Source organism: Sceloporus undulatus, chromosome 7, assembly GCF_019175285.1.
Source record: "Sceloporus undulatus isolate JIND9_A2432 ecotype Alabama chromosome 7, SceUnd_v1.1, whole genome shotgun sequence".
Classification (NCBI taxonomy): domain Eukaryota; kingdom Metazoa; phylum Chordata; class Lepidosauria; order Squamata; family Phrynosomatidae; genus Sceloporus; species Sceloporus undulatus.
The window spans coordinates 21,893,420-21,917,108 of record NC_056528.1 but is presented as its reverse complement, the minus strand read 5'-3'; the positions used below and the strand labels follow the sequence as shown (position 1 = coordinate 21,917,108).

General features: G+C 43.0%; 1 protein-coding gene and 1 non-coding gene across 7 annotated transcripts in view; both read right to left on the bottom strand.

Annotated features, from left to right (window-relative positions):
• Positions 1-23,689, bottom strand: part of PRRC2B (proline rich coiled-coil 2B) — a 58,448-nt gene that overhangs the window by 11,511 nt on the left and 23,248 nt on the right. For 2 of the 6 annotated variants that reach the window (XR_006104967.1, XM_042478638.1), the window contains exons 13-26: positions 22,940-23,121; positions 21,681-21,888; positions 19,976-20,198; positions 16,517-18,652; positions 14,492-14,679; positions 13,360-13,508; positions 12,386-12,527; positions 11,251-11,333; positions 9,959-10,150; positions 8,518-8,712; positions 7,579-7,665; positions 4,499-4,603; positions 3,476-3,662; positions 804-901 (exon numbers count right to left, since the gene is read on the bottom strand). Coding sequence is in view for 5 of the 6 variants with exons in the window: in XM_042478638.1 (XP_042334572.1) it covers positions 804-901; positions 3,476-3,662; positions 4,499-4,603; positions 7,579-7,665; positions 8,518-8,712; positions 9,959-10,150; positions 11,251-11,333; positions 12,386-12,527; positions 13,360-13,508; positions 14,492-14,679; positions 16,517-18,652; positions 19,976-20,198; positions 21,681-21,888; positions 22,940-23,121 (4,175 nt within the window). In the remaining variant the exon portion in view is untranslated. The remainder of the gene's footprint in view (positions 1-803; positions 902-3,475; positions 3,663-4,498; positions 4,604-7,578; positions 7,666-8,517; positions 8,713-9,958; positions 10,151-11,250; positions 11,334-12,385; positions 12,528-13,359; positions 13,509-14,491; positions 14,680-16,516; positions 18,653-19,975; positions 20,199-21,680; positions 21,889-22,939; positions 23,122-23,689) is intronic. The other 4 variants (XM_042478639.1, XM_042478640.1, XM_042478642.1 and 1 more) reach the window with 4 other exon arrangements.
• On the bottom strand, positions 2,277-2,362 carry LOC121937416. Its single transcript, XR_006105124.1, has one exon. It is a non-coding gene; the product is annotated as a small nucleolar RNA SNORD62 (small nucleolar RNA).

Genomic DNA, 23,689 nt, shown 5'->3' with positions numbered 1-23,689 from the left:
CACAGGGTAATTAATATGGATCAGGAATGACCAAATAACCCACCTGGTTCCAGCACACTGACATAACAGACTCCAGAGCAGTGGTTCATGCAGGGTTGCTGTAGGCACACTCTTCCTTAGGCCTATTATATGATTACTATTTTTTTTAAAAAATGGCTATCTGAAAGGCTAATTCACACACTTTCATCTGGTGGCAATAGAATCCTTGCACTTCTCCTAACTCTCAGGTCCTCCTTCATGTCCCCCTTCCTCTGCTATTACTAACCAAGATCCTGGTAGAGGATGGTAGCATTTTCATTACTGCCTTCTTCATAGAACTAGTCTGCAAAACCACTACAAGTCCTCAAAAGTGCAGTAGCAACAACACACAATCATTTCCAACAGATGACTGGGTGTTGCAAGGTACAGAGAGTAGCAAAGAACAAATTCCAGGATTCACAGGTAAGCAATGATGATCCCAGATTCATACTCTGCAACTCTGACAATGGGAACATCTATTTTGTCCTTATTTTGTCCACTTTTCCAAATGTACAGCAGCAAAATTTAAGACTACAGGATTCTGTCAACATTCGCCGGTGGGCATCTGTTGTGAGACAGTTAGGAAATCCACTGATACGAGAGCTGGCATTCAACAGTCATTGCATGGTATCACTCTCTCCAAGCTGGTACCCTTTAGAAGCGTCCAACTGCAGTCAGATCAAGCCCAATGGGAGATGATGGACTATGCCAAGCTATCTGGAGGGCACCAGGTTGGTCAAGGCTTGAAAGGGGTGTGTGTGTGTGTGATGAAACCAGTGACTTGCCTGTTGGTAGCTCTGTTGCTGAGGTATCGTCTGGGGAACAAGGCGTGGCTGGCTTGCAAACACATGGCCATCTAAATACAGGGGTGGGATGTGATTACCTAGAATTAGATCATTGGAAAGGAAGGGGAAAAGATTCAAGAAATTAATCTCAGATGACAGGGAGTTATGAGAAGTTGCATCTGTGCATCATCACCTTTCTATCCAATCATTAAAGGTACAGGGGTTCCCTCTACCCTCACATACACACTGAGCTCAAATTCTACTTCTGTACTCCTTTGTCACAATTTGCTAAATACAAAGAAGAAGTGGATTAACGGCAAGGAAGGGAGAACTGGGCTTTCAAAAGGGGAACCAAGAATATCTTGCTGCCTTGAGTTTCCTTAAGAAAAAGAGGTGAGGCAGGAGCCTGCAGCCCATCAGATATTGTGGAACTCGCATGAGCCCCAGACAGGTTTATGGTCAGAGGTTATGGGAGTCATACTAGTTCAGCATGACTATGATGCCAATTCCTTGCCCTTATAACCCAACCTTCTGCAATGCAAGGCCCTATAGATGTTTTGATTCCAACTCCCATTATCTCTAACATTTGCCACTACACACTGAGGAACCTTGGCTGGAGAAAAATGGTATAGCTAATAAGGAAATAAAATAGCACAGAAGGTGACTTGACCTTTAAAAAATTTAGGCAGTTACTGATATGAGTCTTCATTCATTTAACTACTACATTAAATGCACATACATTTTAACATAAGGAAAATAATAGTTTAAAAAAAGAAAGTGCACTTTGTGGGAGCTTTATGCAAAATGGAAGGAAATAAAGAGAAGGTTAAGACAGGCATTTCTCAGGAGAGTACTTGCTACCTGAAGTTTCTACAGGTACTTGCAAATGGAAAAAAAATAGTCTGCTAACTGGAGCTTAGATTAAAAAATCAACTAAACACTACAATTCTAGTAATTAATGAACTTCTTCCCCAACATGCCCTTTTGTTCCATTAACTGGGTCTATTTTAAAAGTTACAAGTAAGGTTCATGTGTGTCAGTGCAAGTAAACAACCATTCAGAATTTGATTGAGGATGACTAGAATAGGGGTGGGAATCATATGGTCCTTCAAACATTGCTGGACTCTAACTCCCACAATTCTACCGACCAGCCATGTCATCTTGAGGAAATGGGAACTGGAGTCCCAGAATAGATGGAGGGCCACGCGTCCCTTGCCCTTGACTTAGAAAATAATTCAAATCGTTAGGTGCATCAGATGACCTTTTCAGTTCTTGTGACCACAGAAATCTGAAAGGCAGCATAGAATGGTTGATTTTGGGAAGAAGGAAAGCGTTGGCAGAGAGATGCACCAATTTAAGCTCAGTTCTTCTCCAGAAGATATAGCCCAACACAGGGTAGGGCACCAAGCTGGAACAGCCCAGCAACCAGCAAGGCAGCAGAAATGTCTAGCCTGATAGCAAGCAGCAACCAGGTCTCTCAGCTACAGAATCTCTTCAAACGCCCTTCTATGACTGTGCAGCAAAGGGCTCAGTAGGATCCATTGAGAACATCACAGAGACCAAGGGGCAGGCGAGGACACCTGAGCCCAGCAACTGACACCAGGATTAGTTCATGACTGGAGGTCCAGCTGGAATCCCTCATTTACTCATTACACCCACCAAACTGTCAGCCCTATGGCACTGATGCAACTTCCGAACGCATGACACAAGAGCCTACACAAGTTAAATTTTAGAGCCACACTTTCATGTGAATGCATATTAAACAGAGGACAATTTCAAAATCCAGATGCCTTTCACTGAAGTTTACGCATAGGTCATAGGTCATTCCCCTTTTGTTGTTGTAGTGTACCAAAGATGAACCTATCATCGGGGGTTTCTTGGCAAGATTTATCCAGAGGAAGTTTGTCATTACTCCCCTCTGAGACTGAGAAAGTCCAAAGTCGGTTTCCATAGTTGAGCAGGGACTGAAAACCTGGCCTCCCAGAGACTTAGTCCCATGCTCAAATCACTGCACTATGATGGCTCACACACACACACCCCCCGCATTACTGTACTCTAATTATTGTGCATTTGTAATATGCTTTTATTTCATATTATCTTTATACAGCATAATCTTTCCATAATAAAAATATATTTTTAAAGATAACATACTATAGCTCCCAGTATCCATCAGCTACCAGAATCAGTGCCATAATCCCTGTCTGGATTCTGGGATTTGTAATCCAAACAGTAACCTTTTCCAAACTCTGTAAGACATATGATCTGGCATCCAGTAATATGGGCATTTTTATTTTTCCCTTTGTCAGGAAAAACTAAGTTTCTAGATTTTATGAGTTACTGCATCACTTGGGAAGGGAATACAAAGGAATGGTGGCACCTTCCCAAAGTCAGAGATGGGAGCAGATAGACTAGCGAGGGGGGGGGGGGAGATCAAATTTCAGTATCATTCCCAGCTAAGCTTCTGTACCAAGAAACAGAGGTCCTTCAGAGTCTTCATGGGATCAGCCATCTTCCTAGGACAATAGCACAGGCTTTGCTCCTCAACTGTAGATGCTGCTCCTTCAAATCCGAGATTCTTTTTTCCTTTCCCTACCCTTTCCTGTCTTTCTTTTTTTTCTGAACTGCTAAAGAGAAGTGACAGCCCACCCAGAACAAAAAAGCAACCACGGTACCTGGAATTGAAGCCGATGGTGCCACAGAGGCCACAGGCATGGGCGTGACACCACTAAAAGAGCTGTAGTTGACCCCATTTGAAGCCCCAACACTGGAAGGGGGTTGGATGCCAGAACCAGCGGCTCCAGGAGAGCTCTGTTCTGGCAGGCCGGGGGAGTTTTCCCAAGCTTTGCGTGCCGACTCCATCTGCAAGGACAAGAGAGGGCAGGAGTTATGGGCCTTCACAGTTACCGATGGCTTTTTAGCATTCCATGGGATCCACAGAACTCTCCCCCACTGCCAAAATATACACTGTTTACAACATCTAAAAGAATTTAAACCATTTAGTTAAAAATGAGAAAAAGCAATTAAAAACTGTTCAATTTAAAATGATACTCATATAAATCTGTTCTTTGAAAACCTTTTTTCTTAAAGCTTGCCAGAATAAAAACGTTTTTGCCTGCTGGCAGAAGGATGGCAAGGAAAGTGCCTTTTTAAGACTTTATGACTTTGAAAATATCGAACAATACAGATCTTGGCTGAAGATGGCCCTCAGAGGGCTGTGGCTGCAGATGACCAGTTTTTTCTATGATGCAGGAAGCCCATTCCTGTGCCTTTGAGCTTTCACTAAAAATACCACTGCTCCATGCACTGGGTAAGCATCAAGGCCCCTTCCTTATGGAGATCCAAGAGAAATCGGGTAGCATTCTATCCACCTTCTAAAGAAGACAACCTGTTCCCATCTTCTGGGGTTCTGATTGATTACATTCTAAAGAGATTGATTTTAACGACAAGAGACATTTTGGACCTCACTGCTTAAGTATTATGGCTTTAGCTCAGAGCTGCCATGGAAAAGACATGGTAGCTGCTACCCCATGCCTAGCATTCTGCCATCACCAAACCTCCTCTGAACAACAAGTTAATACTTCTAAAAATGGCACACATGTAAAAATGGCACTCTCATTTTCCCCCCGCTTCTATAGGTGTCCTCTCTTTGTCTCTTCTCATCCTCCAGCTCTACTCCTGCTAAACACAATGCTTACCTTAAGAGTGAGGTCTGCTGTAGGGTAAGACATGGGGTTCAAGCCGATACATCGCTGGAGATGGTGATCCCTTCGGAGAACAGGGAGAGACTGAGCAAGCCCAGCCTGCAGAAACAAAAGTTTGAACATCGTTTTATTTCAGGAATTTTCATCTCAAAGTTTATAAACAAACATAAGGTGGAGGACTTTGCTTTGTAGGAAGCTTTTAAGAGAGGTTGGATATCCCCCTTGTGGCGTACTTAAGTCACGAATTTCCTGCATCTGGGATTGGCTAGATAACCCTTCCAACTTTAGGGTTTCAAGAAGTAGCCAACAGAGTGCCAGAAGTTTAAGAATATCTGTCCAACAAAACTCAGAGCTTGGAAAGTTTTTCTTTTAAAGCAATTCATTTTGTTAATAATGCAGTTTTAAAAGCAACCCATCACCAATTTTCATTACAATACTAAAAAGGTATCTGGTTCCTGATCTATTAGGCTTCATAGTGCAAATCCGTTTTTCACATTTTCTTTTAATTCTATAGGGATGTTCTTCAGATTGCATTTTGGCACAATGGTGTTCTTCTTAGCCTTACTCTTAATTTTTTGATATTAGCAGTTCATGGTCTGTGCCGCAACCTGCTCCTGGTCTTGTTTTTGCAAAGAGAGTGGAGCTTCTCCATCTTTTGCTTCCAATTATGTAGTTTACATATACTGGACACGAGGTGACGTACATCTATACATTGCTTCTTGGGTTGTTTGAAGAATGCAATTGTGATGAACAAATTATTGGCCTTGCAAAATTCAATCAATCAATTTTCTTCTTCATTTCTGGATCCAAGGCCAAATTTTCCTACATTCTTTGATTCTGCTCCTTTACCTATTTTTGTATTCCACTCGCCTATGATTAACCAGATTTTGGAGTGTGATCAATTTCTTCGTGGACTCTGGCACAGAATTTTTCAGTTTCTTCTTCTGTCTCTGTAACTGGAGGATAAAGTTGGATTACGGTTACACTGAAGGGTCTTCCCTGATGTTTTATTGACAGATCAGGCAGACATTGCCTTAAATCCTTTGACTCCTTTTGCTACAACTTTTCTCACTATGCCATTTCTTCTTATCCTTTTATTTCCTGAATAAAACACTGTGTACTTATCTGACTCAAACTGTCCCATTCCTGTCCATTTTAGCTCACTCACCCCTACTATTGCAATGTTTTTATGTTACATTTCTTGTTTTACTATGTCTAGCTTCCTGATTCATGCTTTTCACATCCATGTTCTTATAAGATGTGTTGTGCAGCATTGGATTCTCCTTTCCCCTCTGAGCAATATACAACTGAGTCCAGATGTTATTGTTGTTATAATATTTATTTGTATCCCGCTCTTTTCCAAAAACTGGGTCCCAGAGCGGCTCACAATACTAAAAGAAAATACAATTAAAAACATAAAAGTGACACATTGAATTAGAATTAAATTATTGCAATATTAAAATAGATTGTTCATTAAAATAATAAAATTAAGTTAAAGAGATAAAAGTGTTTAAAACAATACAACACCCAGCAGGCCATCCAGCACAGGCTGTATCCCTATTCCCTGATCTGCCTTCCAACTGACCAAGAGCACCTCTGTCTTCTCTTCCAAGTTTCAATTTGCTTACCCTCATCATTATTGATGACAGACACTGGTATAGGACGAGGTCTGCCTCCTTGGATTCATGTGGAAAGAAATAATAGAGTTGGGTGTCATCCGCATATTGATGGTACCGCACTCCAAAACTCTGGACAACCTCTCCCAGCAGTTTCATGTATGTGTTAAAAGCATTGGTGACAGCACAGAACCCTGAGGGACCCCACAGGCCAATGGCTGGTGGGTCAAGCAATCTGAAACCAGATTGAAATGGGTCTAGATAATCCATTTCATCCAGAAATTCCTGGAGTTGGGAAGCCACCACATGTTCCAATACTTTGGACGCTGACCAATCATTATTCATTATAATGGGATTCAGGGATGCCTTTTTTAACAAAGGCCTCACAACTGCCTCCTTTTAAGCAAGATGGAACACTGCCTTGTTGTAGGGAAGCACTGCTGCTAGGGGCAGGGGTCTTCAGTCTTGGGGCCATGCAACCAACTGATATCCAAACAGAGCTGTTAAGGCCTGGGCAAAAACATATCAGGAGGGAGAAACGCTTCCCCTCTCCCAAAAACATCTTAATTTTCAGACAAATTGGGGGGGGGGGGAGGAATTATGGAATATTTTCTTTTAGAAAAATATAAAGTGTACTCATATTAATTGCCACAAAATCATTTCTAAAAGAAGACATTCATATAAGAACATGTGTAGTATCAGATCATTACATTTCCTGCTCTGGTTTCTTCCCCAGTTTCTTGCTCTTTGATCTTTTTATGGAAATGAGAACATTAACTTTGCTCAACACAATGGAGATTTGGTTGAAATGAAATTATTTAATCTGTTTTACTAATGTTCATATTTTGTTGTTTTTACTGGAGTGGGTTCCCTGGCAAAAGTAAAGAGGTCATTTAGAGTTTAGGTGTTCCATATGTTCAGGACTTTCTACCTCCATGTGTAGCAAAAAATAAACATTTGTAAATTCAGTTTGTAATTCTACTCTAAAGAAGTTGTACTTGTAATGAATCTAGCACAGTACATTTATGACATAGAAAATGAATTTTATGTTCCTATATCAGGGATTCCCAACCTGTGCTCCGAGGAGCCCGTAGGGCTCCACATGCACTTCCCTGAAACAAATAAAAATGGAATGAAATTAAAGAATAAGCTTATATTCTTATATATATATACTCCTAAATACCATTAACTTGTAGGACATAGGGTAGGCCTCTTAGGGGCTCAGCTACAGAAATAAGGGCACTGTGAGTCAAAAAGGTTGGGAACCCCTGTTCTATAGTAACAAGACTTTCAATCTGTAGAAGAGGAGTTAATATTGCATTTCCCCCCATTTTTCTTTTAAAATCCTATTTTTTTCTGGGGGAAATGTGGAAATCCCTCCCCCCAGGTGCTCAAGATTTCTGGGACGTTTACAGCTTTAGTTCCAAAGCAGACTAGGGAGGGATATCTTTTACTTACATTGCTGGCCAAGGCATCCTGTAATTTCGTAACAGGGTTGGCTGCTGCACCAGAGGCTGAGCCAGGAGGCAAACTGAAATCCGAGTCCTGCAAAAAGGCCATTCCTTTGTTAACCCGCTATCCCAGTGGCTGTCAAATCATGGGTACCTGCAGCACCCAGACATGTCTCTGTGGCAGTCTAGATAGGATGCAGGGTTTCTGTAACCATTACTAAGAAATCACTCTGCCTAACCCTCCCCTGTCCTCTTCCAAGTGGGACATGCAATTATCATGGGGTTTTCTTTGCAAGATTTATTCAGGGTGGGTGAGAGGTTTTTCTTTGCCCTCCTCTGAAGCTGAGCGAGTGAGACTGGCCCAAGGTCACCCAGCGAGTTTCCACAGTGAGTGGAGATTCAAATCCTGGTCTCCAGAGTTGTAGTCCAATCCTCAAACCACTACATCATGCTGACACTTCCATATTTCTACCATGGAAGCAGTAATATAGCATACTCAGTATTTCTAAGTATATAATATATTATACTGAGAGAATATATTATACTCAGTATTACTTTTCAATTGGTCATTTTGTTGTTGCTTTTACTCTCAGCAATAAAACTACAATTTTTTAATATTCTAAAAAAACCCATTTTTTTAAAAATGCAGTAACAAAGAAGGAATGTCCATAAACATAGAAACACCTTATGGAGGAGCAGGAAGAAACAGGCCCATATGCAGGATGCACAACCTCTTCCCCTCTCTGAGAAAGCCTCTGAGTTCCCTTCACCTGACTTGCTTTCAAATGAAACCAGAGTTCTGTGTCAGCAGTGAAGTCTAGAAGCAAAAGGCTGACCCCTCTTCCCCCAACAATGGCTTTCCCCATAACCCCAAAACCTCAGGAAAAAGAGAGAAGGGGAGAACAGGACAGTGGAGGTATAGAGAGAAGCCAAGAAAACTCCTCACTTTAGGATTTACTCCAAATTCAATAGGTGGCACAGGAAGGACCGAGTCAACGTGTATCTCCACCCCATTTCCTGGAGGGATGCTGCCTTCGTGGCGTTCTGCTCCCTCAGAGCCCTTCCGGTTTTTCAAGGAACGTTCATTGCCAATTGGCCCAGGCTTGTGGTCCTTGCTCTGGCTCAGGCCTTGCTCTGAATCCTAAACAAGAAAACAGAGAAGTTGAGACAAAACACACACCAAACAAAACGGACACACAATGGTCTGTTGTTATTTTTTTAATTTCTTTTTAAGGAGGCCATGGGCACCTACTCCTCAGACCAGTAGTTGCACAGTAGTTGGTTTGATGGGTTATATAGCAGAAAAAGCAACTACTAAGACATGTTGATTTCAGTCACAGATGCACAGATTATACCAGGAAAGAAGCAAGCATGAGTCAATCCTGTTTCAGTGAAAGGAATCAGGTGGCAACAACATGGAAGGGACAGTATGGGAATGAGAGGGAGAAACGTGTTTATTAATTATAATGAATAAGAATTAAACGTGCCTGGAGTTTGAAATTGTGTGCAATTTAATTAGGCAATTTTAGCATTTACTGGTCAGTTCTGATAATGAACATCATCAGTGTAATGAATCTAGTTTCTTAATAAAGGTTTTCTGAATTTTAACTACTGAAGCCTGGATTCAGTTAAAAACAGCAACAGAAAATAAGGGAAATGTCCGCAGAGGGCAGGAATAGTAATAAGTGGACAACCATCTCATCTTGCCTGATTTAACAGTGATTATTTATTTATTTATATGGCACCATCGGCATACATGGCACTTTAAAAATTAAAGAATTAAAAACAGCCAGACTTACCAAAGGCATACAATCTAAATATGTGCAAACACATCTGTGCTAGCACATACACATACACACACATATTATATATATGAGACTATAAAACAATATTGAATTAAAATTCCAAAAGCTTTGGAAAACAAGAAAGCTTTAAACTGAGATTTAAAAACAAGTTAGGAAGGAGCAGCCTGCAAATTTCCAGGGAGGCAACTTGAGGAGTTTGGAGCAGCAGGTGAAAAAGCACAAAGCCAAGCCAAGGAACAGGAAACCCTTGGTTTAGCAAGAAGTCTAGAGTTTCTGGAAAGCAGATCAACTAGGCTCATAAAATGAAAGGCTGAGAGATGGAGAGGGGAGCTAGATCATGTAGAGCTTTAGAAGTTAAACTAAGCAGCTTCCACTTAATCTTAAAGACAATCTTGTATGAGAAGTCAATCAAGAAGATTCAGTGGTCTCAGGCCCACCAAGTCTGTGGCAGCACTTGGACAACAAAGGGAGCTGGAATGGACTTGAACTGCTCCCGTCTGACCTAACCTAGGTTCCAAAACACATTTCATTGTCAGTTTCCAGAACACAGATCTCTGTCACTAGCAACTACAGAGATGTTACCATTTTATCTGGCTGCTTAAGAGACACTTCCTTCTGGCAATCAGACTTGGGGTCCACAAGGCTGCTTCCACTCATCTCTTCAGGCTTCAGGGTACCGTAGGGAGAGCTGCGCTGGGAAGAAGTGGCAGACGACTCTCGTGACTCTGCGCTCAAATCAATGCCGCTGTCCCCCTGGCTGCCTTTAAAGCCCTGCTGTATGAAGTTTGAGGAGAGAAAAAAGTGAGGGCTGGAGGGAAAAGGCTCACTCTGGGAGGACAGATGTGGACAACCCATGCCTCCTCTCAGAGGCGGGGGGGGGCATTTTTGCCTTGAAAGGCTGCGCTGTTCCAGTCCTTCTGGCTTTGGGATGATTTACAAATCCCTGGCATTAGTTTTAACTCAGTGAGTGAGTGAGGCAGGCTTGTTATTCCAAACATTGTACAGTGGAGGAAAACCCTACTACAAAATAGCAGGTAAAAGTTTTATAGTTATGTTTGTTTTTAATAAACTAGGGGACTTTGCTTTGATTTAGGGCACAATCACAAATCACTTCATGTGGATCACTATGCCAGACAGCATCAAGTCTCCTCAGAAACCAAGCTTACACACTGGAATTTAAAAAAATGATAGTGGACAGCCTTCACAGGTGGTAGACTCTCCTTCTTTGGAAGTCTTTAAGCAGAGGATCAACAGACATCTCATAGAAATGTATTCTTGTATGGCAAAGGATTGACTAGGTGATCCTTGTGATCCCTTCCAGCTTTATGATTCTATGACTCCCTCAAGTGCCACTGTCTAGAATTTATTCATTCTTTTTACAAAAAATGACACCCCAAAATTCAGTGACAAAGTACTAAATGCATTGTTATATATTTTTAACTAAAAGAAACTTAAACACTCAAGCAAAAACTAAAAAGAACTAAAAAAAGAAAGAACTGCAACCCTGAAACATTTGTCCAACCAGAAAAGAGGTTGACAGTCCTATGACACTTGCCCAAATGATTTAAAAAGATATTAACAAGTAGGAAAAGTTTGAAATAAGTAAATGATTGCAAAAGGATTCAAGAATTTTTTTTAAAAAAGAGTAATTACTATAAAGGAAATGAAGAACTATAGTATTATAAGAAAACAAAAAACACTCTACCCCAGCAAGACGAGCCAGACAGCTTTCAGAGACATGTGTCTCCTCTTCCCACTAACAGAAGTGTTTCTCAGAGAACAGCCTGAAAGGCTAGAATCGGAAACGGCTGAGAATATTAACAGAAATGCCTCCTGTTTTGTATCCACAGAATTACTAATGAAGTGTTGCTTACCTCGGTAGAGCTGGATTCAGTGCTATTGAAGGCGCTGCTAGCTTTGCTCCAAGAATCAGTGGCAGGCGACTGAATGGAGAGGGCTGTTGGAAAGAGCAGAAAGATGAGGTTGAGATGTCACAGAGAGAACAGATAATGGGCCCTGGGATTGTTTCTCACACTGTACTACAGCAGAAGTGAGGATTTTCAACCATATTTCATATGTTGGCCTCCCAGACACCACAGCCCCAGCTAGTACAGCAGCAAATTGCAGTCCATCAATATCTGGAGAAGAGTGTCATTCCCATTGGCTTTCCCTAACATGAAGGCTGGGAAGTAAATACAAGCCCCTTTCTTTTACACAATAAAGAAATGATTTCATTCAAACAGGGATGGTTCAGAGACAGAAATTTCAGACTGTTGTAGCCAGCTCTTGCTGTTAGAGTCAGCTCTCCCATGACATGATCTGCTGTGGAGCTGCTCAGAGCAACTGCAACACATGATCTGCTGTGGAGCTGCTCAGAGCAACTTCCAACACAGCAAGTGTGGGAGCAGCAGCCAGGTGCTAAGAGAACTGCACTGAGGCAGCCTCAGCAACTATAGCTTCAAGTCTTGTGATGGGCCAAGGTATGGGAGTAGCCTAACAGGCCCAGGCTAGAATCCTCCTCCTCCATGTGTCAGGAATGGCTTGAAGGAGGGCATAGGCAGGAGGAGGAGGTGGAAGAAGGTGAAAGGCAGCAGTGGGGGAAAGAATAAGAAAGAGCCTATTTTTTTAAGAGAGGAGAAGGCTGAAGAAATGGAATAGAAAGATATGAAAACAGCCATGGAAATGCATCACTCTCTTCCAGATCTCCCAACGGTGAAAAGGCAGGAACTAAACTGAGCACATAAAGAGAGTTCACCTTTTCTCTGCAAGGAGGATCACAGCTTCAAATTGATTGGTTGAAGAGCCTGGCTACTGAAGAGAATGGGAGGATGAACCCATTCCAAGATGCCCTTTGCAGGAGAACCAACTACTTAATAGTGCTCTGGGCAAATGCTCTTGGGGGGGAGGGTCAGGAGAAGACATAAAGGAGAACAAGCAACAGTGTTGGGACTTACAAGATGTTCAGGCCATGGGAGTTGCTCTAAGATGCCAAGCCTAAATCCAACTCACCTGGACTATTGGTCTCCCAAATCTCCGTGCCCAGGCTGTTTCCGGACACTGTAATGTCTCCTTGCTCAAGGCACACGTTGCTCTGTTTCTTGGCAAAGCGAGGTGGGATACGAGACTGAAGGGTGCGACCTTTGGGTGGGACCTGTGGAACATAAAAGGATAAGGGGGTAACAGCTCCTTATCTGGCATAATTATTTGTGCTTGTTGCAAGTATGGCTAAATGCAATTTTGTCTGGAAACACCAGATGCTTTGTCCCTATGACTAGCATGGTCAGTTCCTGGGAGTGATGAAGATAAGCCCTCAAGGGACTTCAACAAATGTGAGAGTTTTGGGGGCGGGGGGAAGGAACAAGAGTGGCAGACAGAAACACATCAGAACTCGGCCATGGGCGCAAGCAAGGAAAGAACTGATCAGGCAAAATGGCTGCTATCTGAGAGTCATTTGACTCTGTCAGCTGTCTTCCCTGCCAGTTCTGAGTGGTGATAGGGTGAAACCTACTTTGTGTGGATTCCTCTTCTCATTGACCCACAGAAAGAGTCAGCAAATGAAAAAGAAAAATAGGTGACATATAGAGAAAGAAAAGAGATGACAGGGAGAAATGATAAAGAGAGAGACTATGGTAGAGGGAAGAGGATGGCAAGAAGACAAAGAAAAAAGAGTGACAGACAGAAATAGCAAGAGAGGATAAATCTGGGAGGAGAAAGAAAAAGGCTGTGAGAGAAAGAGAGGGGGGGAGTAGATAGATCCTGTTCATGTCTGGTTCTGGGCTCATACACTCATCCCTGGCATCATGCATCCTCTCTTCCCTATAGTCCCAGATCCACCATATGCCAGAGCAAGAAAAAGCAGCAAATAAAGTAAAATTGCTGCCCCTGAAACGAAAGAAAAAGACAACCTCCCTACCCCCCAATTCATAACGAAGGGTGGCTTCAAAATAGGAAAGGCCTCCTGGTTTTGTTGGGTCTCTCCGCACCTGGGCAGCTTGTTCCTTCTTCCTACGCTCCTCCTCCAGCAACCGCCTCTGCTTCTTTGTCAGGACCTCAATGAAGCCTTCGCTGGGCATCGGGACCTCTCCTTCATTCTCCTCCATGGGGCCTGTAAGCTGGCTTTCAATGATGCTGTCTGAATAACAGGAAGAGAGTTTGTCACTTGCTTTCTATCCTATCTAACTGACAGTTTTTGACAGTTTTCCCTCAAGAAGGGGGAAAATGGCCAATTGAGGACAGCTTATTAAAACAAAGCAAGCTGAAAGACCTTCTTAAAAAGAAGAGAGAGATAATGGCAGAGATTTTTTTTTAAATGAAAAAGACACACATAGTAAGAATGTGAAACGTGTGAGAGCACCAGATTCAGAAACTTATTGAATGTGAAAAGAAATCTGAGAGGCCGCAGGATAAAGACATCTTTCTCCTTGCCTCTCCACATGCCATCAAAGCACTTTTGTTCTCTTCTTGAGGGAGATGGTCACAAAAGTGTGTCTTTTGTTGCTCTGGGAAAATCTATTTGATGAAAGACATGGTTTTACAACCATCTCCTTTTAGAAGGAGAATAGAAGTGCTACAACAGCATGCAAAGAGGTGAATAGACAGCTGCTTCTCTCTCTGTCTGGCTTTTGGCTTTCTTTTGTCATAAAATAAGATTCTATGTTTAGCAACTCATAACCTGTTAAGGCAAGGGGGTAGGCAACTTCAGTTCAGGGGTTAATTTTGCTCTTCAGAGATCACTGCAAGCTGCAGCGCTACACTGTTGAATTTTTGCAGCAACCTAGAAAGAAAAGCTTTTTAAAATAATCTTTTTGCTGAATTTCTGTCTAAATAAGAACATTCTATTAAAAAAATGAAATGCTGAATTTAAGCATAGTTTTCCTGGTTTGATGCTAATTGTTGGTGGGATGGTTCCTGGGAGCCTCATGCCAGTTATTGTTTACTTCCGTATTATACCAAGATAGTTACATTTCAAGCACACCAACCATCACTGTAAGTCTGAGCTTCCTGAAGTTATAACAGTTTCTCTCAAATCATATGCTCATTTCTGATAAAAGCAACCACCAGTCCCTCTTCATAGCAATTCCAACACACCAAAAATCCAATCCCAAGGGAACTCACTTCCATAGCCAAGCTCAAACTGAGATGCAGTCTCTCCCTTCTCAACTCCTTGTTGAGCTGCAGATTTTGGCTCCCTCTCCTGCTTCTTCCCCAGTCCCTCGATGCTGTTCAAGTTAGCGTGAGAGCCGTACATTAAGTGGCTGCTCCCAGATCTGCTGGTATCTAGGATCCCACCTTCCTCAGGAGATCTAAGCATAAAAAAAGAAGAGCAGTGGCTTCAGATAAATCTATGTATTCTTCTCTTCTCTGGGGTGAGATAGGCCAGCGTCACATTATGATCAAGAGGACAAGCTATGAATCACAGCACCCTAGAAAAAATCTTAAGGTTTCCAGGAATTCAATATTTGTCATAAAGAAGTGTGTGTTTGTGTATATGCTTTCAAACTCCTTATTGACCCATGACACCACAAATTTCAATAGGGTTTACTTAAGCAAGGAATATTTAAAGGTGGGGATGGGTGAGTAAAAACTGGGGTCTACTGGTACGTTTCTAAATGCTTTGTGCTAGATCAGCAAGGATGTGTAATTCCAAATGTTCCAACAATAAAACATTTGGGGAGAAGTGGTTGTGTATGGAAGGGCACATGTTGGAAGATATTCATGGCCTCTCTGAACCAGCATCCCTTTCTTGTAGTGGCCAACCAGATCCCACAGGAAATCTGCTAGCAGCACATGAGGGCAATTGTGTCCTCCTGTGTGTCTGCCAGCAACTGGTCCATAGAAGCGCAGTGCCTTTGATAAGAGAGCCGAGACTTATAGTCAACCAGTCCCCTTTCATTGCTATCCATCTTGGCAGACCATCATTATGTCTCCTTCAGATCCCACATGGGACAAAGTGGGATGTAAAACAAATAAGTAAATATACATTTTGTAGTATTAAATTCCATACAGGTACTGTATGAAGAAATCTTTCCTTTTCTCTATCCTGAGGCTCCCTCCATCCAGCTTTAGTGGGTCAATCTGTTGCATTCCAACATTGCAATAAATATAATTTCTCTAATATTACCAGAAATGTTGATCTACTGCCAAGCCACTCAGAAATCTACTACTTTCATGGAAAGATGCTGCCATGTTCATTTGCATCACCCACACCATCAATAATTTTATACACTTTTACCATGTCCCTTCATCTGGCCTTTTTTTCCCTTTGGCTGAAGATCCCAAAACACTGTATATTTCCCTTCACAGGGTAGCTGCTCTAGCCCCTTGATCATTGCCCTCTTCTCCTATTTTTCCAATTTCATCCTATTTGTGCTCAGTTATAGATGGCTTCAGAGTATCATATTTGTTCTACTTAAAAGTGACTTCTCCAACATGCAGATCCCACCACCCTCTTGTTTCTTGTTGGGCCCATATTTCAAACCCATTTCTATCTTACCAGCCAAGTCTTATAATATGAGTGATGATAAAGCATGACAGTACATCCAAGTTTGGAAAGTGAATAGCAGAGGACTAACGTGACACTCCATTCCTGGTCTTGTATAATGAAAGGGATCTTCTTTCAGTAGATGGCCAAAGGAACAGAACAATCTCCAAGAAAAACATTCTGAAACATTAATTTGCCATATATACAGCAAGTTGTTTTTATTATTTAATGAACATAATGTCCTATCTCTTTGGCCCACCTTTTCTGAACAGCACCCCTTTCACAAAACACAATTACCGTATTCTGATTCCAATGGAACTGCCATGATCTTAAGGAATACTGAGGTTTGCAGTTTGGGGCAGAGAATTCTAATACCATTCCTTAAACTGCAAAACGCAGGAATCCACAGGATGGAGGTTCAGTAGTTCAAGTGCTAAGGGCTGTAATTTTGGAGCATGAAAGGGCCCCAGATATTTCCTCGATATTTAGTATCATAATTCCCATAATTCTTGATCATCAAATCATGATCATGGGGGTGAATGGTAGCTACAGTCCAAAACATTCAGGCAGCATCAAGTAAGGGAAGCTTGCCTTAGTTGAATGCACATGGTCTGGGGAAAGAGAGAAAACGTACACAATGAGAGAATCAAATTTTTTACCTTTTGCCTTTCCCTTGTGGGACCACATTCTGCTGGCTTTCATAATGGGATGTCCCTCCACTCCCACCAGCTCTCACTGCTTTCTCTCCTAATCCCACTGGCTCATTCTTCCGACTCTGGCGATCTGCCACAGGCCGTTGGCTGGAAAAGCTTCGCTTGGCCAGTTCCCTCTTCTCACTGCCACTGCATGAGATGCTGTTGTCCAGCATGGTCTCATTCTCTGAGTTCCCACCACCACGTCTCTCCCGGCGTTCGCTGAAGTCACTGCTCTCGGAAGCTGTCTCCCACTCCTCATTGGCGTGATCAGAAGAGTTCTGATAGGAGAGCTCTGGAGAGCGCCGTGCAGAGGAGCTGTTCCCATCTACTGCAGATAACTTGCCTCTCCCAGACCACTGGCTACTAAAAAGGCCGGTTCCACCCTCTTCAGGGTTCCACTGCCCCACAGACTCGCGCTCCTGCCTCAAGCGTCTGAACCGAGGGGGCTTGTCCTGGCGGGGGGGACGCCGTCGACGAAAAGGTCGGTTCTCAGAGTTTTCAGGGTCACCCCCATTATCCTCCAGGAAATAGTGCCGCTTGTCGAGGGGGTCCTCCTCAAAGGGCCGCCGGCTGTAGGATTCTGTCTGCTTGTACAAGTCCTGGCCATAGTCCCTCTCAGACTGGCCTCGCCGGGTCTCAAAGATATCTGGAGCAGTGCTGTGGCCATACTCCTGCCAGCTGTTCCCTACATTTCTTCCCTGCCACTGGGAGGCTTCCTTGGCAATGAAGCCCCTTCGCCCATAGCTAGAGTTGCTCAGCCGTGGAGGCAGCGATCGCCCAAATGTTCGCGGAGTCCTTGTCTTGGGGTCCAAGCCACCATGGTCATCTGAATAGATCTTATTGGACCTCCAGGAGTCATGGAAGTCCCCCTTCTTGAGCTCAGCCTCTTCCTTTTCAGGGACGGAATCCTCATTGCTATTCTCAGAGCCCCTCTGACGGCGACGCTTGGGCAGCTCCTCATACTCAGAGCCTTCACTGTGGGTCTCACTGGCAATCCGGCGTCTGGGCTTCCCACGAGGAAACTCCTCTAACTGATTGATCTCCTTCAAGGCCCGGCCCTGGCTGCTTCTCTGCATGCCACTGCTGCTGCTAATGATGGCAGAAGTGGTACTGTAAGCACCCCGGCTGCCATTGCTTGTACTGCCTCCAGAGCCCACAGTGTTGCCCCTGCCTCGGAAGGTGAATTCTCTGAAATTGCGGCCCCGGCCCCGGCCCCTTCCACCAAAGGCCTGCTCCTCATCTATAAAGATCCAGTTATTTCTTTTGGTGGGGGGCAGGTCACTGGATGCCCTTGACTGAGTTTTCCCCTCCCAGGCCCGCCCACTCTTCTCATCCTCATCCTCCTGTTCCTGTTCTTCTTCTTCCTCATCCTCCTCTTCTTCGCAGGGTTTCTCAGATTCACGAGCATCAGGCCGAGAAGAAACCCTCTCCTCCAGCAAGTGGTAATTGGAGGTGGAGAGTAAAGTCACAGAGTCACCGTCACTGTCATCTTCTGCTTTGTGGACCAAGGGAGCCTTTTCCTTCGCTGGCTGGGTGGCCTCTTCCCCTTCCAACTTCCCCTTCTCCATCTCCTTTTCCTTCTCCTCCACTTTTAGCGCCTTCAGCACTGGCTTCTTAATGGGGCCTGATCGGCGGGCCCTACCTGTCTGCTCTGGATGGCTGCTAGTGTTTCGTGTCTCAGGAGGCCATGCTGGCTCAGCAACAGCAGCCAGCTTATCTGCAGGTTCTTCTTTCTTCCATGTCTCAGCACTGAACAGCTGCTCATCCCGAGAAGCCACTTCTTCTTTAGCCGGTGCTGCCTCCGACAGCTTCTGATACTGGCTTACATCCCAGCCATTGTAGTCTGGCTTCTTACTGGCTTGGACCAAACCAGGCTCCACTGGGGAACGCCTCAGGCTGAAGTGACAAGTCTCCAAAGTGTCAGGATCACACTGTTGGGGCTGGAAGATATGATCTTGGTTTACCCTTTGGGAGGTGGCCAGGCAGTTGTCAAAACTGGCTTGGGGCCTTTTGTCGAAGGTATTCAAATAGTCCTCCGGCTCTACAAAGAGATCCCGCTGGGCATTGATGCTGGACTGCGCTGGGTAAGAGATGTCATTCCTGGAAAGAAAGCACCCACCACCACCAAAAAAGGAAGTTAGTGAAGCTGCTGAAGGTTTTGGAAAACTGATAACCAGAGGTTGCTCCTGCAATCACTTTTCTTAATTAGAAGGAGAACAAGTGTCAGAATGCCAGAAAAGCATGTATTTAATTCTGCTACCCATGTGCTCTGAGGCCTTCTTCAAAGCCAAAGGATAAAAAAAATACAATATATAAATAGATAAAAAGAAATGAATAATGAATACTAGAAATAATAAAAGAACAACAACACACTGCATAAGGGTCCCTATCACTCACAGTAATTCAACCTTGCACACCCCGCCAGGGCAATGTGCATTTCTTCTGCCCTTTGTTATCTGTTTTATTCCTTATTATATAGTCTTGACTTTACTATATTTTCTCTTTTATCATTTAGTTCCATAGAAGACCAAAGAGCACAGGCTGGGGTGAAATGCAAGTTGAGTAGAATAATTAAGCATATGCTTTCCTGAAACTTGTTCTTTCTCATTTTATCTTTTTGGTGAATACTTAATAGTTTTGGTTGATTTGTTCTTTAATTTTGCAAAAACATTCTCCTAAAATTTTCATGCTTAGCCTCCCAGTGAACATTCAAACAAGGCCATCAACTGCCACCACCTCAACTTAGCTCTGAATTACTATCACCATGAAGTAATTACTACTTTTATCTCTACCCAATAACAACTGTGTGCGTGTGTGTGGCTCTTAATTTCACCCATAAAAACAAAATAAAAAACAGTTCTCAAATGCAATTAGCTCAACAAAAGACTGGTACATAGGAGAGTGTGAGGATTTTGAATACAGAGACAATCTGGAGAAACAGATTTTAAGAGATTAACTGGAAAGATCAGATCATTTGGAATTCAACACACTGAAGAACTACCGAAATACCAAGCCTTCTAATTTTCTGGCACCTAAATGCTGTGGTTTTATATGCTTGTTGTCCTTGAAATTACCTCCACCCTCCTCTTGTTTCTAATATGATCTTAATACTGCACTAATTAATAAATCAACTTATCCATGGGTCATGGCAAAATCTATAATTTTGGTCCCAAAACCTGCTCTCAACTTATACATGAGATCGACTTATAGTCAAGTATATATGGTAAGCTGAATGACTGAGAAGCCTAGGACTTAACCTGACCCCATTGTGATTGAACAGATACTCTGTCCTTCTCTGTGAGCAGACAGAGAACATGAAGAGCTTCCCACTCAACCAGAAGGTGTCCTTTCTCTGTGTCCCAAGCTATTCCAACTTTAACTCATTTTTCAACCATGTGCATTCCAGGGAGGATTTGTTCTCACCTTGTATGCAACCCCTGCATGGATATCCCCTCTGTTTGTTTTTGGCGCAGCACAGGGCATCTTTTGCTTTGCAGGGGGGCATAGCTATCCTGGCCCCACACTGGGGCTAGATCCCCAGAAATGCTTTCCCTTTCCTGCTGCACCAAGGGCTGGCAGCCCTGCTTCTCTGAGGAGCAGCCAATCCTGTTCATGGAGTCATGCTGGATTCCAGGCTTCATAATTCCTATTCAGAACAGGAAGAGAAAAATAAAGAGAAAAATAAGTATGATCCCTTGAATCATGGTCAGCTCCTAAACAACAGTAACCACAAACCGCAGCTTGTTGAAATACATTTTTGAAAAGCAACCTTGACATCATGGGCTATTTATTTATTTATTTTATATCTTCCACTTCTTTCTGTATAGGACCCAAGACAATTAAATAGACAACTGTATTTTAAAAGTTAGCTGAGATCTTCCACCATGGGGTCTGATGTGTAATTTACAATAGAACAACATTATAGACATAATATGCTCCCATGTTAGAAAATGGCAATGATAGCATATTGCCATCATTGCCAAATGGAAACAAGCAAGACACTGTGCAATAAAGGCCCCATCCCTCTCAACTGGGCACCCACTGTCTTCTATTCTGGATTATCAGTGATCTGTGGCTCTACTGGAGTGTACTTCCCAACCTCTCCATGCACTGTCACTAAGAAAGAACATACAGCTCCACAAAGTGCCAAACTGCTATGCACTACCACCACTGCACAATAGTTGATCCGTTCACTCCACTTGTGCCGGGGTGCCACTAGCACAACTACAACAACACTCCCTTCTTGGAAACACAACCATTGCACAATGCTGTAATTCTAAACTGAGCAATCATAAACTAGATTACTATGTTGTAAATGTCCAACAAGATGGCAGCCATTATTTTAAAAAGTAAAAAGGCAACTAAAATATCATCATTATCATCATCAAAATTAGGCCCTCAATTAAAAGAGTGTCTGAAATTACTACTTAATTTCAAAGACAGGCAAACAAGGTTTTTGCCTGCTGGCAGAAAGAGGTGGGGGGTGTCAACCTAACCTCCTCTGAGCAGTGAATGTGCCATCACAAGAAAAAGTCTTTTACATCCAGGACAGATCAAACTGCAGTGAGGACTCTAACTACCCTCAGTCCCAAACCCTAAGTGACACCTACAATTCAGATTTAATTATCTTTGCTTTTGATTACTGAACTAGTTAAATGTGATCTCTACTTTTGTTACATCACTCTGTGCTACTGCAGGCCTCTGAAATTGAGGGAAGACAATGAGGAGTCCCCAGGGCATCAGCCAAAACTCTCTTGTCAGTGGAGAAGAAAGAAAACCAGTTACAAGGCATCACTTTGAGCAAGCTGGAAATTCATACTTTTAACACCTTCACTGTCCACTGTGTCTGCATGAACCAATCGTCTCACAAGCAAAGACACACGATGGCCAGATTTTTAATACCTAATTTAAATATAATAAATTATTCATGTCTGATTTGGTCTTTCCTTGATTGAGGACGATACCTCTGAACTATGTTTAGGACAAGCCATGGTTTGTTGAAATGTAAGCACTTAAAGAAGCACTTTTACGTACAGGTGATTCCTCTGAAACACAAATGACTTCTAAACTATGTCAGCGTTCCCCATAGTCCAATGGACGATAAATTAATTTTAAGAGAAATGGAAACCTTTACTTGGTGGATGAAGTGCTGAGGGATAAAAATCCACAGTGGGGCGTCCTTGGGTCATGCGAGGGTCCATGTAAGAGGGCATCATCATCCATCGGGGGTCAAAGCCCAGCATCTGTGGGTGTGGTGGGTAGAAGGTCCGTTGAGGGTGGGAGGAAGTGGGGTACACCTGAGAATGTTGCCAGCCCTGCATCTTATACAGCTGCTCCTGAAGAAAAAGAGAGAGAAAGAGGAAAAGGCTAAAGTGACATCAAAAGTCATTGCTGGCAAACTTGATCATAGAATCATAGAGTTGGAAGAAACCACAAGGGCCATCTAGTCCAAACCCTGCCATGCAGGAACTCTCAATCAAAGCATCCCCGACAGATGGCCATCAAGCCTCTGTTTAAAAACCTCCAAAGAAGGAGACTCTGTCACACTCCGAGGGAGTGTGTTCCACTGTTAAAACAGCTCTCACTGCCAGGATGTTCCTTCTAATGTTTAGGTTCCTGTAGCTTGCATCCATTGTTCCGGGTCCTATTCTCTGGAGAAGCAGAAAACAAGCTTGCTCCATCCTCAATATGACACCTCTTTAAATACTTAAAACAATGCTATCATATCACCTCTTAAACCTTCTCTTCTTCAGGCTAAATATACCTATCCCCCTAAGTCTCTGCTGGTAGGGTATGGCTTCCAGACCCTTCACCATTTTGATCACTCTCCTCTGGACAGACATGCTCCAGCTTGTCAGCATCCTTTTTTTAACTATAGCACCCAGAACTAGACACAGTATTCCATGTGAAGCCTGACCAAAGCAGAACAGAGTGGCACTATTACTCCCCTTGATCTAGACACTATACTTCTATTAATGCAGTTTACAATCACATTGGCCTTTTTAGCTGCCACATCACACTGTTCACTCATGTTCAATTTCTTGAACTTCTAGATCTCTTTTACATGTAGTGTTGTTAAGCCAGGTGTCCCCATCCTATGCATTTAGGGTTTTTTGCCCCATGTGCAGTACCTTGCATTTCTATGTACTGAAATTCGTTTTGTTAGCTTTGGCACAGCTTTCTAATCTATTTAAATTATCTATTTATGTGCTCAAGGATTTGCAGAGGGCACTGGGAGAGGAAAAGAAGGGAGCTAAAATATCACCTCAAGATATACTGGCCAGCTCTCCTCTTATCAGCTCATTACTTGAGGAATGCAGCAAGGGGAGGAAGGCCATAGTCAAACAGGATAGTTGAACAAAGACATCAATCTGAGCAGATTCTCACCTGCTGCTGTTGCCGCTGGAAACGAGGGGGAAGTAATTTTGGGTTCTTATTCAAATCTTGGGCTGATGAGGCAGGCTCTCTGAGGTCCTCCTCGCTGCTACTTCGATGGGTGGACAACAGAGTTGGGGGCTCCTCTTCCCCATAACTGGAAGAAGATTCCTGGGTATGAAATTCAGGGTTTCCTATAAAGTGACAGCAAATAAACAAAATCTTAAATCCTTTGACCAGGTTTAGGAATTGTGCATACCATGGTCTGGACCCCACTAACCACCCCCTAGGCCACCTGACTCCACTGACTGCCCCCCCCAGCCCTCATCCCCACTCCCTATTGTCAGTGTTCTTTGGATGAAATATTCAAAAGTACTCGTCTCCCAACCTCCTCCTGAAACAGCCAACCTTCAGTACACAAGCATTTGTGATTTATCATTATATGCACAAATAAAGAACAGAACTGGGGAGTTTGTATAACTTTTAATACTCAAATGCTGTCATGGTAGGTTTTTCCAAGAGATCTGTTTATAATGGCTTTAACTGCTTGTTTGGGGTGGAACCCTGGGCTTCCAAACCAATCGGCCCAACAACAGGTTGTGAAATAAATTGTCGAGTTCAATCTATTCTCAAACCCCATTCATGAACTTTAAAGAGTAGAAACTGTATCCCATAGGAGGCATTACAAACTCAATATGAAGAGCTGGGTGTAAACTGAATGTAAAGTTCCTCAAACAGTTCCTTGCTCTGTTGTAAGAAAGC